The sequence below is a fragment of the Megalops cyprinoides genome, chromosome 1 (genome assembly GCF_013368585.1).
Source record: "Megalops cyprinoides isolate fMegCyp1 chromosome 1, fMegCyp1.pri, whole genome shotgun sequence".
Classification (NCBI taxonomy): domain Eukaryota; kingdom Metazoa; phylum Chordata; class Actinopteri; order Elopiformes; family Megalopidae; genus Megalops; species Megalops cyprinoides.
The window spans coordinates 51,860,166-51,876,697 of NC_050583.1; the positions used below are offsets into that span (position 1 = coordinate 51,860,166).

The 16,532-nt window shown below is 39.8% G+C and overlaps 1 protein-coding gene across 19 annotated transcripts in view; it reads left to right on the top strand.

Annotated features, from left to right (window-relative positions):
* Positions 1-1,684: 1,684 nt before the first annotated feature.
* Positions 1,685-16,532, top strand: part of ebf3a (EBF transcription factor 3a) — a 91,633-nt gene continuing 76,785 nt past the window's right edge. For all 19 annotated transcript variants that reach the window (XM_036528418.1, XM_036528532.1, XM_036528585.1 and 16 more), the window contains exons 1-6: positions 1,685-2,578; positions 2,844-3,000; positions 3,480-3,543; positions 4,086-4,141; positions 6,757-6,830; positions 8,783-8,851. In XM_036528418.1, coding sequence (XP_036384311.1) covers positions 2,445-2,578; positions 2,844-3,000; positions 3,480-3,543; positions 4,086-4,141; positions 6,757-6,830; positions 8,783-8,851 — 554 coding nt within the window. In that variant the 5' untranslated portion in view covers positions 1,685-2,444. The remainder of the gene's footprint in view (positions 2,579-2,843; positions 3,001-3,479; positions 3,544-4,085; positions 4,142-6,756; positions 6,831-8,782; positions 8,852-16,532) is intronic.

Sequence of the window (16,532 nt, forward strand, 5' to 3'; positions counted from 1 at the left end):
CAGTCAACAGTATCAGCTTTAAAAGGATTTGTCTTAAAACCCCCTAATTTGGTAATCAGATTGAAATCGCCTTGGCGTGTAATCTGTATTAAAGATACAGTAAATGACTTAAAGCAATATGCAATTTCTACGACGGCGTTAGACAGAAAGGAACTCATATGGGATACCATCTGAGTTAATAAATATATGTCATTTGAAATGTTGATATTAGATACATATATTCGGATATAACAATACGCCAAAGTGATATTACTTTTGAGGTTATGCCTGCATTTTACTTGTTTTAGTATAGTCTATATAAACAAGCAACTTATCGTTACACATCTCGGTGGCAGATTAAAGGCAGACACATTTTTATTTACACAGCATTTGCACTAAATACTATTGCTCGCACGAACATATTATTCTATAAGAATATTAGCTAACACTTTGGAGGCATTTTGATGTGACGTGCACTTCAAAAGACTAATCTTATTACCCTCAAATCGTCATAAAATATAATTTTATTATACTTACGTATTTAATTAGACGGCCAGGCAATGTAATGGATTTTGAGACGAGGCAAGAGCAACAGCTTTGATAATTCACTTATCTTTGGCAATAGTCATTAACCCCCAACACCAGCAAAATAGATTGCTCTCAAAAACACATCTCTCTTCCTTTCTACGTATCCCCCCACCCACCCCCTTTAGTGCAGAGGGCTGGGGGGTCCCCAGATAGCACAAATCGGACATCGATTTTCACCGATTAATTAAAATATTAACATACATACCCTGCCAATCGACAAAAAACGGAAGCCTTAACTTACAATGGCAGAAAAGAACCATCACTCAACGCTTATGGTTGTCTTCAAGTCATTCCCTTTTTATTATTATTATCAAAGACAACCCGGGCTTCTCTCCACAGGAAAAGAGGTAGGACACTTTGTGTATCCCCGGGGTCCCCTTCCTAGGTAACATGAAATGCACCCTAAATTAAAATAAATTAAACGCTCGCGTTTAGCATGTGGAAGACATGTGCATCAGATATGCAGATATACGGCGCGAGGAATCAAAATGGGAAAAATCACGTCAAAAAGACTGTGCACTGAACATCACCACAGCCTCTAATCTAGTCTATTTTGTATTTATTTGTACAGACACGTACAACATTCGAATGATTTATGATTATACATATTGACATATTCTTAAATATAATTCTGAACGGTAATGGCTATAACAATGCATATTTCATAAAGTTTTAAAGAAACAGAACTGCTTATATGTGTAATAATATATACATTGACGACATAAAACTTTAACGTAGGCCTATAATCTATTTTTAATACAGAGAATATCGTAATTTACATGTTCTGTTAAGCAATAGTTGAACAGCTTTGCAACGCGCAATGTTTATAGTAATGGATTGTATAATAGAATGCACAATAATCTTGTTCACATGGTTAGACAGTCGGTCCTGTTCTCTTTGAGAACCGCCTCTGATGCTATTTTTAAGCACATTAATTACCAATTGATTATTTAGTTCACTACAGACCAGCGTTAAGCATTTGCAATGACATTTCAGCTCCCAAAAAAACTTTTTTTTTTTGCCACCGGACATTCGTATTGGTTGGCTTTTATCCTTAGGGTTTTTTGTTGTTGTTTATGAATAACATCTTCAGCGGATGTTCATTTGAGGGGAAGAAATCTCACTACATTGTAAGGAAAAAGTGGAGCTGGTGTTCTCAGGTTGCGGTTATAATAGTCTGTACTAGCAGCGCCGAACGGCGCCGAGCAGACAGAAATTGTCAGTCTCCCATATTTGGTCAAAGCCACGCCCATAGCGCGTCATATTCTGACAGCGCGGATCCCGTGGGTTTAGAGTTTTGGCTCCCGGGAAAGGTTCCATTCCTAGGGGATAGAGGGCTGAGTTTTGTATGCTTCCATCCATTCTGCAAGACGCTAAAGGCCCCTCATCAACCTCTCCTGTGTCCGGGAACACCTCCATGGTAATCATTTTTTCGTTTATTTGTCTTTTGGAGCAGGAGCGCCGTGCCAGAAGTGGTCGATTCAGCAGTGTCCTGAAGGTTTTTTGATGCTGTTGCAGGAGGATGACACCACACTGAGAACATCACCAAAACACAAGTTACAAAAATACTTCTTTTTTAATATTATTATTAAAAACAAAAAAACAAACAACTACAAAAAAGCGCATCTCTAGTTGAGCGACTTCTCCAACGGAAGGATAACGTTCCAACTAGCTGCTGAAGTACAGTAGCGCTCTCTGTGTAAATTGTTTATGTCGTGCCAACACAGGACGGACTGAAGAAGGAAACAAGACTTGTGAACTGGGTTTTCTCTCTACAGATCACTCAAGAGCAAACTCAGACTTACCTTCCCGATAACCGAGGAAAAAAAATATTTCACAGATTTGGTCGGAGCTGGTTTTGCACAAAAACTGTTTTAATGTTTGGGATTCAGGAAAATATTCCGAGAGGAGGGACGACAATGAAAGAGGAACCGCTGGGCAGTGGGATGAATCCGGTCCGATCGTGGATGCACACAGCTGGGGTAGTGGATGCTAACACAGCCGCCCAGAGGTACGTATGCCAAATCATCCGATTTTTAATGTATTTCTCAGATCGACCCTAAATCCCCTCAATACCCAGTATCAATTACAATCTCCCTATGCCCCTCTTCAGCCTCTTTCCCTTTCATTACATCATATTACTGTTAAAGTGACAAATCAAGAAATCTCCTGTCTCCAAAACGCGCTTGCCCATCTCCAATGTTTTCATCAGCTCTTGCTTATCTCTGGTGTATCTCACATTTAACCGAGACGGTCTCTTCGTTTTCTCCCTGCAGCGGTGTAGGTTTGGCTCGGGCACATTATGAAAAGCAACCGCCATCCAACCTCAGAAAATCCAATTTTTTCCACTTCGTCCTGGCTCTGTATGACAGACAGGGGCAACCCGTGGAGATCGAAAGGACAGCTTATGTGGACTTTGTGGAGAAGGAGAAAGTAAGCGCTACTTCGGAATATCGTCCAAAAACAATTTTGCATCATATGTGATTTTCACTTTACGTTCAATTCTAAAATGTCACTACGGTGCTCTGGAGGTCGTGAAGCCACGTGCACTTTTGAGTCTCAATAACATTCGTAGAGGACAGGGAAGATAGAATTTAGTACTTAAAACAAGTATTTTGTATGTTTATCATTACATTGCTGAAAAATCTGGTAAATAAATACAGGCAACTTGTTTTCAAATTAGACGTGTCGCTGTGTTTAACAAATAGACAGAAAGACCAACAGACAGACAGACAGACAGATAGATAGATAGATAGATAGATAGATACATAGATAGATAGATGTAAACTTTTCTACTTACACTCATATCCATATGACTGCAACTTTATACAAACATTTTAGGAAGCTGCATTCACCAAAAGAAACCTTCAAGGTATGCCACTCTGATACAAAACAATGCTGATTATTTACAGGAACCAAACAGTGAAAAAACTAACAATGGGATTCATTACAAACTACAGTTATTGTACAGCAATGGTAAGTAAAAATCTAACTATCCACATATCTGGGTGTCAATTTTGAGAGTAATTACGTTGATTGATGTAATCGTCCCTTCACTGTTAATGTGGGTAGGTTAGCAAAGATAAATAAAAAACATAAAATGATTAATATTTACATGGAGCATACATTCAGCAATGCATGGGGATGAAATTTAAATGTGTTTATGCAAGTGCTTCTCGTTACATTAACTGATATTGTGCTTTTGTAATTCAAAATACTGAATTTCCTCTGGTATCATTTGCACTTGATATCATTATATAGTTTATAACGGTGTATCACTCAATGCATACTTAATTACGTTTTAATTCCTATTTATCAACATCTTTTCCACTCACGGTAATGCCGTGTGGAGGACTATACAATTAATGACTTTTAAGTTAGGAAGAAAATTCTGTTTTCTTTTGTCCTCTTTTTTTATCTGAATGTTAACGATAACATTAATGTCAGTTAACAACATGAAGCTGCTCTCTTGCTTTTCATATGACGCATTGTTTCAATAAATAAAATAATTTCTCCAGGTGTCAGAACAGAGCAGGATCTTTACGTACGACTAATCGATTCCATGACAAAACAGGTAAGATACAAATTTCTCTTATTTTTGTAATTGCTCGCATTGTTTTGATACGCAGTCTGTTTTGGTTAACACAATTTTCTTTATTGTGGACAAAAAAGTCTTTTTTTAGACAATATTAAAATCCATGTAGTAACGGAAATTAAACGGGTTTTCATTAGTAGAAATACTATAGTTAGATTCACGCAATGTTGCGTCGACGCGCTTGAAATTTGTTTGTTTTGATAATGCGATTTTACTATTTATTTTCACATGGGCTCCAGTAAATATTCCTGATGTGAATTAATTTTGGGTAGTGGTGAATTACATTCACTTTTTAAACACTGAACGTAGAGTAGATCTTTATGACAGCACGTACGTACAATTTCTCACATAACCCCCGGACACGTATCTCTATAATTCAAGTTGTAAGCTCCAGGGGTCTCCACAATCCGTTCATTTGCCCCAAATTGGCCGCTATTTCATTCACGTCACTCTCTGCTTGTACCGTAATTATATGGTCGGCGAATATCTTTTAACATAACATACTTGCTTAAACTGATGGTCTAACATGCGTTTTCTGTGCTAGCCTGTTTTGCAGTTCCATGCAACTGCCAACGGTATGCATGATTACAATGGTCAGTTTCGGTTTATTTGTATTTTGTTCGGCATATGTAAAAAGCGAGTCTCTTAAAAAGTTTTTTTTCTTCTACTTTTTTTTCCTGTGTTTGATTTTGTTTACCCGCATTGACTGTCAGCAACTTGCCCGCGGACAATACGTAAATCATTGAATTAAGATAATAATGAATATTCGTCGGTTGCTTCAACGGTCAGTCTATTTCGTTGTAAAGACAAGGCACTTTGACATGTACGCTAAAAATCTTTCTGGCAAATGTTGAAGATTTTTCTCCTCGGTAATGATTTCAAAGTAAGAACGACCCTTATAGGCTGAGAGGAGCTCTTGAGTTGACAATGTGGTCTGCTTCCTTTGTGTATACAGAGCCTAAATGTTTTCGGAAATCACTGGCGGCTAATTAAGGGAGGTATATTGATAACTGCACACTCCACTTCCACGGAGTAGAAGGCTTAAGTGGCGAGGTTTAAGTACGGTTATTATTACCATTCGTTTACTCATTGTTGTGGCAGCTCGAATACTGGTGAAAATAGGGACCTTTAATCTGCCACTTCATTGAAGTAAAATAGCCCTCTGAATGGTCAAAGAGTCAATGGCGCTGAACAGTCAGTTTATGGATTTCTGTATCTGCAGCTAAAACTAGACAAATAAATCACACCAGTGCACATGATCGGTTGAGAGAAAAAGGCTACATAAAATGTTTGAAACTCGTCCCAAAAATATGTAGAATTGTGGAAAAGGGATGTGTTTCGTAAACGCTGTCACTATTTTTATTATAAATTTGTAAGTAAATTGTTATTAATTAGTATTAAAAACAACGTAGGGTACATACACAGCGTACTTTCATCAATTTTGGTTCGAAACTTCACTGGGACTCAACTTTACAGTGAAAATTAGTCGCAGTAATTATTAAATAATACATACCATAAATAAAAACATTTTTTCTTCCCTCTTCCCAAATAGTTGAATGAAGTCTGCTTGGAGATTTTGCGCATTTTACTATTTTTAAATGAATTTAAGCCGGTTTTTCTTCTCTGCTTCTGTTCCGTTGTTACTCTCCGCAGACGCTGCGCTGTCGTGCGGATTTTATTAGGCTTGGTAATTATAGGCTAGAATCTCCAGCGGAGTATCGGGGCTTGGTGTTGGGGTTCCGCTGAGTTGTAGAGCACGGCGCTCGGGTAACCCTGAGCACAGGAAAGCACGGCGGCGTGTTGCTGTCCTACTTCACAGACAGAGGGGAGGGGGAGAGAGAGACAGAGCGAAAGAACTGAGGGCGAGCGCACCTACAGCTCTACACCATCTGTTTAAGACACTGCTCAAAAATTACTCAACCGTACCCCCAGACACAGCTTTTTATCCAAAGAAAAATCATTGTTAGCGGCTCAAAATAAACAACAGATTGCCCATTAGCACTTTCCCCCCAAATATCTCCAGATTATAACCATGTTGATGTATACGGTTATGGCTATTATTTGCAGCGCCCTTCTGTGTCTGAAAACCTCCTCTATTGAATTTATTTATTAATATATCATTTATTTAACAAATGGCAAATACGTACATAGTTGTTGTCTCAAATGCTGCACGATGAAATGCTTTGCTCTTGACGCGAACGTCAGTAAAATTTAGAGGGGGGTATTAAAATGCACGCGCCTCATTGTGTCATTTACTACATTTATGTATTGCATATCAGTTACATATGAATTAAAGTGCTTCATATTTCCAAAGTAAACATGTGCGTAGTAGTTGACAAAGGTTTTTAGGTGTTCTAAATTTTATTTATAAGTTGAAAAAAAAATCACGATTAAATTATTAAAATACGTTGTCCCTATTAATTAATTTATGCAGAAATGATTCAAGTGTTTAGTTTTGCATTTGGCCTGCTGCAGTTTTCTTAAGCCTACACTAAAATATAGCCTACACCAATATATCAATATATTATGCTATTTGTGTGGCTCATCTGCTTATTTTATGCTTCTGACGAATTTAATTTTGCTTTGATTTTAAGGCTATTATTTATGAAGGCCAAGACAAAAACCCAGAGATGTGCCGAGTCCTCCTCACACACGAAATTATGTGCAGGTAAGGCAAATTGATGTGGCGCTTGTTTATTGTTTTGTTGACCTCTCTCAGAATTGCATTTCATTTTGGAATATTCTGCAGTGTTGTTTTTCCGCGATTTACATTATTAACAAGCATTGTTTTCCGTTCCGACGAGATGCGCGTCATTCTTAGGTTTGAATATCAAGGGTTATTGATTTTTAAGCCTTTTGATATCACCCGGCTCAGACAAATCATCGTTTTCTCCTAAAAAACGCATGAATAGTGCTTACAATTACCTTCATTAATCAGATTGGGTGTATTGTATTTTTGGCTTCTTTCGGTGCGTAGGCCAAGGCCCGACACACGAACGGAATGCTAATCGTATAAACTTGTGCAAACGCTTGACGAGAAATGCCCTTGATCGTCGTTTATATTTTGATACACCTGCTTGAGATAACTAATATAAAATCGATATTAAAGGACTCTTTCCTTATATGGTTCAAATGCTATTATCAGTCATTAACTACTGCCATCATCCGGAGAGCGCTGTGTTATCGCTCCAACCAATAAATGCTGAATACAAATACAATGTGATATACAGTGGGGCAGATTAATGTATGCTTGTGTGACTGCAGTATATTTAAAAACCGAAAACAGGTCATTGATGCTATCGGATGTCAGGAATCATTTTACTCCTCAGTAGTACTAAAGCACTCACGTTCATTGATATACAACTGTCTGCTCTCGGTATTAAAGAGAAACTCCTGCGTATTTATCGCTTTACTCTTTCTGACAGTTAACCTCTTACGCCCTGTCTTTATTGTGTGTAGAAAATTAACTCGATGTCTTTAGGAACGTCCGTCCCACCTGTATTCTGTAACTAACTTACGGTGTGCACTTTTTGAGATAGACTTTTTAAAAGCCATCTGGCCATCTGAAACATAGTTGCTTTTTTTAGAAGTGCAGCGTTGATCAGGAAGCGCACGGCAGCATCACGCACTACAGTAACATGCACTGTACTCTAAGGGGCATACTATTCCATAGGATCACACTGTATACATTTTAAATTGCATTCCCGCAGAGATAGTGATGGAACTAATACCCGCGTTTTTTTGTAAATATGATTTTTCCTAATATAGGTAGATACACATGCATTATTACGCATGAAGACAATTTCTGTGTTTTCCACATCGACATGTACTGCAATTAACATGTGAAATGCACAGATGTGATTTTAAGCTATATGTGGAAGACTGTAGACTTTCTTTAATCTCTTTAGCTGTCAGCTTTAAAGAGCTTTATACACTTTCCATACCATATGGTGTTAATTTAGTTAATTTAGACATGTAACCAACATACAATTGTGCTTTTTTAAATGCAAGAGGCATAGCAATTTTTTGGTTTAATTTCTGCTTTAATTAAAGTTTCAATTATGGACCGTAGGTAGGCTCACGAAAGAGAAACGATTCCACTTGGTGAGAGATGGATGGATGCAGGCTTTTGAGCTCGTAATTAATAATGCCCCACAGAAATATTGGTTGAAGGTGGCATCTTGCATCCTCTCCAGAAATAACAGCTTGACAATTAGAGGTAAACAAAAGCTGAAGCTGTGAAACTGTATTCCCCAGCCTCCTGGCATCGCCTCTTCTCAGTTCACTGCTAAGACAAACACCACAACATGTTGTTTTTCCATCTTTTAGCAGCAGTGCAGTGCTAGATGTTTACCCGGCGCGATTCATTGAGTACCATACTTATCAACAACAATGAGACACGCAGTGATGATCAACCATTTTTCACGATTAAACAAAAAAAAAGAAAGGAAGAAAGAAAAAGAAACAAGTGAAGACAGAGAGACAGAGAGAGAAAAAAAAACACTGACAGACACAGAGATCACTTTGTGAGAGTTTTGAAAAAAAAAAAAGGCAGCAACATGTACAGTTGCACAACGCACACCCAGACAGCTTTAATCACACGGTCTGTCTTTCCTTCAGTCGGTGCTGTGACAAAAAGAGCTGTGGCAACAGGAACGAGACTCCCTCGGACCCAGTGATCATTGACAGGTAGGCACCTCTTTTCTTTCCCTTTCTCCCCGCGCTTTTGTGTGGGGCGCCGGCGTGTCCCTCTTGCCCCCCGTGTTAAGTTCATTTAGTGCATTGTACCATTTGTTGTTCTCCTGTGTTATCATGCACAGGTGGGTTGACTTGGAAACCTGGCCAACTCTGTGGGGACTCGGTAATTGCCTGCGAGTTGTCAGGGGAAGCAGCCTCGTCTCCTTCTCCTCTCGCTGTGAGGAGCAGTTTATGCCCAGAGAGTTTTTGGCTTTAAATGCAGAGATGTATCGCTGAATGCCTCTTCCTAATTTGCTAACAAGTGTTTTATTCCGTTTAGTCCTTGGTGTTCATTTTTGCTGTTGTTGTTGTAGTTAGCACTCAGGCTTGCTGTTCGCTTCACTTAGGTTAGGTTTTTTTGTGGCTGCCAGTAAAGGTCTGAAGGGCAGTTTCTTTTGCAAGAGGGGAATTTTACATTACATACAGTTTGTTTGTTGTTGTGTGTTTTTATGTTACTGAAGCTTGCGTGGATTTCTCATTGTAGAGTTGCAGTTAATTGTGTGTTGACATCGTCAGAGGTGGTAAAATGGCGGCGCTGCAGTGGAGGGTGTTGGTCTGGGTTTGTTGTTCTTTTAAGTGGTTCAAGAGGGCCCTTAGTGGTTTAGATGTGCGTTCCTGTTCCTTTGTACATAAATGTTGAATATGTACCAATGCTGAAGGTATTTGCAAAGGAGACACAGGATGTGACAGCTCAGAGCTGCTCATGGATGGTCCTGTTAGCAGCTATAGAGGGTTAGAACAAGTTCACCTTGATCCATGAGTTGAGAGAGCCCACCGCACTGTGATGTGGCCACAACTGCAGTGCATATGACAGACAGGGTGGATGCAGGGGTTTTACTGGCTGGTTTGTTGAGTGGGCAGGGTCTTCACAGCTTTTTCCTGGTTACGACAGGGTTATCTTCCGATGGTGAACTTTGCTGTCTGTCAGCTAAGAAATTAAACCGGGAAAAGAAGATGAGTTAAGCCAGGTCGAAATATGCACCACCAGTGGATAGCAATGCTAATGTTTGACTAGCTGGAATAGCTGTTTGCTTAGTGGAGACTGTTTGGTATGTGACAGAGGGAACATCTCTCTTATTAGTAATCAAATAGGGCTGACCAGTTGTTACCTTCACTCTGAGAGTGTGTGTGTCAACTGTCAGGAAGTAGGACACACTCTCGGGTAGTGGGTCTATGGAAATAAACACTGTTGAGATGTCTTTGGGGGGTGGTGGGGGGTGTCTATATTTCACATTTATGGTCATTGTATTATGGATGTATATTAAATCAGAAGAATAAATAAATATAAGTAGAAATCAACAAATAAATTATAAATTATAAATGAGGAACATAAAAGTAATGTATACCAAACATATCATATTATTTATATATTTTAAAAATAATTAACATTTTTTTTGAAAATTGTAAGTATATTCATATATGTAGATGTACTTACAATTTAGTACAGTGTAAATATAATTTTGGTATTACTGTTTATATGTATTATTTCTTATATTTGTCTTGAGAAAATAAGACAAGGATATTATAAATTATTACAAGAGTTTTATGAAACAATTACACTGTCTGAAGGGTAAGAACAGATTGTAAATCATTTTAATGCATGCATTTTTACAGTGTTTTGAAAGTCTCTTATATAGCCGTACAAAAGGAAACAAGATAAAAGGAACACAACACATTTTGCCAATATATTATTTGTATTAAATTGCCTTTGGAAAATGGTGGTTCCATTAGTTCCAAGCACAAGTGCTTAAAAGGAGTTAATCAGTGAAATACAATCTGCTGTATGTTGCCAGTTTTGAGAGAATCTGTAATCCACCTCTTGCACTTCAAAATCCAAGACGAGATAAATCTTTTTGTTGCTGTTGTTGTTGTTGTTTGAAAGAGAGGGTCTGAATCTTGATATCTTGATGCCAGAGTGGAGAAACAGAACTGCTCTTCAAAGTCAACGCACTCCATTGCACAGCACAGTGCTTGGTATACACACATGCTTTGCTGTATGCATATGTCAATGTGATATAGGATTGATGCAGTGATGTTCATGAGAGAGACATGCAATATATATGCCTCTGCATTTTTATAGCTGAAGTTATTTGTTTTGTAGAGATGCATTTGCAGTGGCTGTGACTGACAGTTTGTGTTCATATATGTTTTTTTTCTGAGTTTAGTGCATTAATGTTTTTCAGGTTTTATTGCATGCTAAACTATTTTATTGGCTGAAGCTCAAGCAGTGTTGTTATAGTGTGATAAGCTGTAAGACCAGAATCGTTGGCATGGAGAGGAATGCCAGAGAAGCCTTGCAACATGCTCTAGCTTTCTCAGTCATTTAGGCCACCAATATTTCTGCAGGATGTGGACCAATGATTCAATCATGCAGCTGAGATCTGGGGTCACATTTGTCCCTCTTGTTGCTGAGAAAACCCTCTGTAATTCAAAAGCTGTAAAGTTTGAACTCAAATGGCAAAAAGAGGCCTGTCCCACTTCCTGTGGGAAGCCTCTGACACATGAAGCTTTCCCCACAGTCTTTTTTTCCCCTTAGTTGAATAGCCAGTGATATATTTACCTTCAAAGTGATCTTAGGTGACCACTTTAAGACATTAAGTGTCACTGATATTGAACACATTTGTGCTTCTTATAAATTGCCTTGCTTTGTGTTGTCACTAAACAGACTTTAAACTATATGATATCTCCCTGCATTGTGCTCCAATCTGTGGGACAATGCGTGAAACATAAGTAAAATAGGAAGGGAAGTACAGTGGGCCCAAGAATCGAAGCCTAGGGAGGAAAAAAAGAAACAGCAGAGGGATATTGTAGTAAGTTCAAACAGTGGATAAAAAAGCTCACATTTTCATTGTGCCGTGGCTGAATGGGTCTGGAGTATCGTTTTCATAGCGGAGAGATCTGTTCTGTGAAATCACAAAAGCAGATGTTCCTCATTAGGAGCTCCCATTGTCTGCATATCACAACTATGAGCAGATCGTTTTATCCCATCACACCCAGAACATTCCAGCAGCCATTAAGCGCCGCGGCGCTGCCTCTTTTTAGGGTGACTACGGTTGTAAACGCACGTTGCGCGCGCTCCCAACGTAAAAGATCAACACAGAATATAGAAATACTCTTTCTTGCTTTCCCTCTCTCCCCCACTTCTCTCCCTTTTTACACAAACTGTTAGCACCCACGCACAAATACGTTACGTGAAAAATCAGCTCAGTGACAAAATTATTTTTGTTTTTTTTTTCCTTTCTTTTAATGACAGTGTTGCGGAAATGCCTAGGTTAGCTGCGTCCCCTTTGAGGATGTCCCCTTCCAAAAAACTTGGGCCCTAGAATACATGGACAAAGTGCTCGACTGTTTTCCGAAACTGAAAAGACCGATTGTTGAGAGTGGACAAGGGAGGTCCGGTTACGTTACAATCAAAACATTAAAACTACAGGGCCTGGGGACGCCGGAGGACGCTGGGAGCGGCGCACGTGAGGCACGGCTTTCGGGCCCGTTATCGATAGCATTCTCAGCAACATTTCCCCAGATGGTACGGGGGGCAGCCTCGCTGCTAGCTGGCATCTTGTTGGACAGTAACTGGCATCCTCAAGGATCTGGCATTTTCAACGGAGTTTAGGAGACTTATCATTCCAAATGTGTCCTATTTTCCTGTAGTCGAGCCAGACATCTGTTTATCCCATTTTCTCTTGGAGTTTGTTACAGCTCTAGTTTTTTTTTTTTTGGTTGAAAAAAAAAAAGAATGAAAAAAAAAGTTTGTCAGATTTAACAGCTGTTACAGAATTTCAACCCGGATGGGGTCTTTAAATATTTAAAAACTGACCCCATGAAGATTCAAATTATGTGTGAATATTATATGTATATATATATATATATATATATAGACATACACACACACACAAAGACTTGTTGTAGGCCTAAAAACATACATCATATAGCTGGCTTAACAAACAACCAGGGTGTCTTGAGCACACCACCAGGCTCTGGATTTATTTACAGCTGTAGTTTATGTCTTCGGACTAATAATGGTGAAGTGTCTGAAGACTGATTGGGGTTTTCCTAGTCAACGGTGCTTCCTTTCACTTCCTGTCACAAAGGTCAAGACAGAGTGACCTTTGCAGGCAGCCCCACTCGCTGAATAATTCATGTGATTGACTTTTTTTTGTCAGTACACACAGTTGTGCTCTGGGACACTTTATTCATTTAGTTCCTTTCAAGGGCCTCTCTCTGCACCTGTTCAAGTATTAATATTGTGCAATTTGGTGCCGAATGCTGATTTTGCTTAACGTTCATTATATTTTTTATTAGGTGAGTTTCCAAAGGATTATGGATGATTATTACCAGACTGTTATAAACAGCCATGGGCTAATATCTCAGACCTGTCGTCCTGTCAGGTCATTATCAGAGGGGAAAAAAGATCTACACTTGACCATTGCTTGTTTTTTTTTTCTTCCCCTGTAAAAAATAAATAAAATAAAACAACCAGACAACTTAAAGCGTTTTCCCTCATGGCTTTGTGAAAGCATGATTAAACCCTACTCAGAGGAAGCTGTACAAATGCCAGCATTTATAAGGTCAGCGCTTTTGTTGGAAATGCTATGTAAATTAGGATCTGCAAAAAGGGACATTAAACAAAATTCAATTCATTGTCTCCTTTAATGTCATTTACATTTTGGCTAAGTCCCGGACTGTCAAGGAGGATTTCTGAAATAATTTTAATTACATATCAGCTCGGAAACAGAGGGTTTTCAATGAGGCAGAATTTGGAGAACCTGCAAAGGAGAGGGGGTCTGTTTATTAGCTTCTTAAATGACATGTTTTCACTGCATCTGCATAGTGTAATTAAAACAGCATGTGCGGTGTTAATTCTTCTTCTCACCTCCAGGAATAGGTTAAGGTGGTACAGCAGAGGGGCAGATGAGCGCTCAGATTTGCTCGGAGCCGAGAGATTCCTGTTTTTTAGATGATATTCAGCTGTTTGTTTTCACAGACGAGCCGCGTGTGTCTGCTGTGTAAATTGCTGTGTCTTTTTAGCCTCCTGCTGGAGACCCGGCATTGATTGCAAACACGCCGCATATGTCTGATTAATGAGAGCGCCCGCAGGAAATACATCTCAGACCAGGATGCACCTACGAGAGCCGTATTCGTGCAAGTGCACAGGTGTGAACATCTTTGAGTTATTTATGAGCGACTCAACAACCCCTTGTGCTACCGAGAGCCAAGAGCAAGAGAGAGAGAGAGGGAGAGAGAGATAGAGATAGAGATAGAGAGCTTTCTTCTTTAACTGAATATACTGTACATGGTCAAAAGTGCGCTTCTTGTTGTCACAGCAAAGAGAGAACGGTATAACAGTGATTGGATAAAGGAGGTCAGACAAAGGAAAAAAAAAACAAACTTCTTTAATTTGTCTTCACACAGTCTTTGTTGAAAACACAGTAGTAATTATTGACATGCATTTAAACTGTTTAGCTATTCCTGTTTTTTGTGTGTATACTAGAACAGCTTTTGAATCTGGTATCACTGCACTGTTTCTTTTTTTTGTCGCGTCTGTATGCTTGAGTTCCTCCCAATAACTGTCTCTTGTTGCCCTAAGCATGTTAACCTACACTGTGAAACCCTTGTACATGGGAATGAGGGGGTTTACGGTTTGTATGTTTTAAAGAAAGGCAGAGATGGAGAGAGGGGGAGGGAGACAAGCGAGGCTGTCAAAAACTATACTCAGCGAGGTACCCTGATAAAAAACACCCCCTGCCTCTGGTACTGCCTTATCAAGTGAAAGAGAGATACCACCACAGCCAGTAATTTTGTTGGGTTGTCTTTGATGAATTGCGTTATGGAGGAAAAATCCAGCAAACTGAGCTGTGGTACTGGAGCAGAGCAGGGAGTGATTATTATCTGTAAATAGGATCAATGTGCATGTACACACGCAAGCACACACACGCGCACGCACACACACCCAAGCACATGCACACACGTATGCACACAAATATTTAGTTTGCCTTTGTTTTTTGTTTTTTTTTTACAAAGGGCCATTCACAAATGATGTGACATACCCTCCTTTTTTATTTCCGCTGATGGCTTTGGCACAATTTGAGTCCGATAGGTAAATTTACGAGATGGGAGTGATTGGAGGCCAGGCCTGGCAACCCCCAAACAGAGTGCAAATGGCAGTTGCCTCCGAGACCTCCAAATGAAGATTGTCACCTCTTGTGCCAGGAAGTGATGGACTGCCAGACCTGCAGGAACTGAAAACTCGGGGAGCTTAACCTGCTCTTGGCAGACGTCTCCCGGCTTGCACTTGGAGAAAATGAAAACCAGTCACTGTGGTCAAAAAGCCAGAAAACCCATGCTGCTACTGAGCTCAGAGAGAAGGAGCTGGATGGGAAAAGCTGTTCAACAATCAGAACAGTTTCTCCAAAATTTAGTTACAGTCTGGGAATGTCTCCCTTTGTATTAGTATGCACACATGTCAACACTTCATTTAACATATGGCATTTGAATTTGTGTTTGTGTATATATATATATATATATATATATATATAAATTGTTTTATATGGCATTCTCCTTTCTGCTGTGAGAGCAGTCCACCCTCTGTAACTCAAAACAGGCATAAATTCCTGTGTGACATTAGTAAATAGCGAGGGCTTGATAACAGCACTGAAGATGGTGTTGTGTTTTCCTTGCAGTTCGCTGGGAAATGAGTTTAGCATGTGTGGAAAGGAAAGGACGCACATTTGTGTTGTTGTAAGACATGCAGCACGGGCCCAGCTAGAGGAAGGAGCTGGCTCCAGAGGGTCGCCAGTGAAAGACGAGAGAAAGAGAGAGAGAGAGAGAACCGTGCATGTCCTCTGAGAGAGGGAGCCGCTTGTCTGCAGAGACAGCTCTCCCCATCGCAACCCGAGAGAGGCCATTTCCACGGAAACAAAGTTCGAGGGCTGAGTGAAGTGATTGGCGGACATGCTTAAAATAAATAGAAATCAATGATAGCAGTAGTTGTAATAATGATAATAGTTTTGGGAACACTGATAAAGAAATCAAGTCATTCTGATCCTTAAGCAAAGGAATTTTTTTTTTTGCAAAAGCAGCAGCGTAAAAAATGTACTCAGAAACCTACAAAAATTTCCAGAATATCTTTTCTCAGACCAAAAGTAAGAAACAGTTCAAATGAAAATGGAAAAGGGAATTCATCTAAGGGCCTGGCAGAGTTATTAGGAAGGCCAGTCAGTCCGCCCAGGCCTGGGCCCTCTGAGTGTGACATATGTGCAGCAAAAGGACTTTATTTAATCGCGTTTACAAAGGAGGACACTCCCCTTTGATGGGGCGGCACAGGGGCCCCCTGATGGGGGCCACGGACGTCACCTACCAGCATCGCTCGTGGGGACCCCCCCGACAGCACAAGTGGAGTGGGGGGAGGTGGGCGGCTCAGTCGGAGGACACGCACACACACTTTACAAAACAAACCCAGACACTCGGAGAAGGGTTCAGGCACAATAGACAGACGCGGGGGCCTGGTGCTTTTGAATAGCGACCAGCCAAATTGAATTGGTTTTGGTATTGTGTCGATTGTCAGGAATGCGTGCAGCCGATCCAAGATTCATTAGGATTCTCTTTGTGCGTTTGCGGTTTTGTTTTTTTGGTT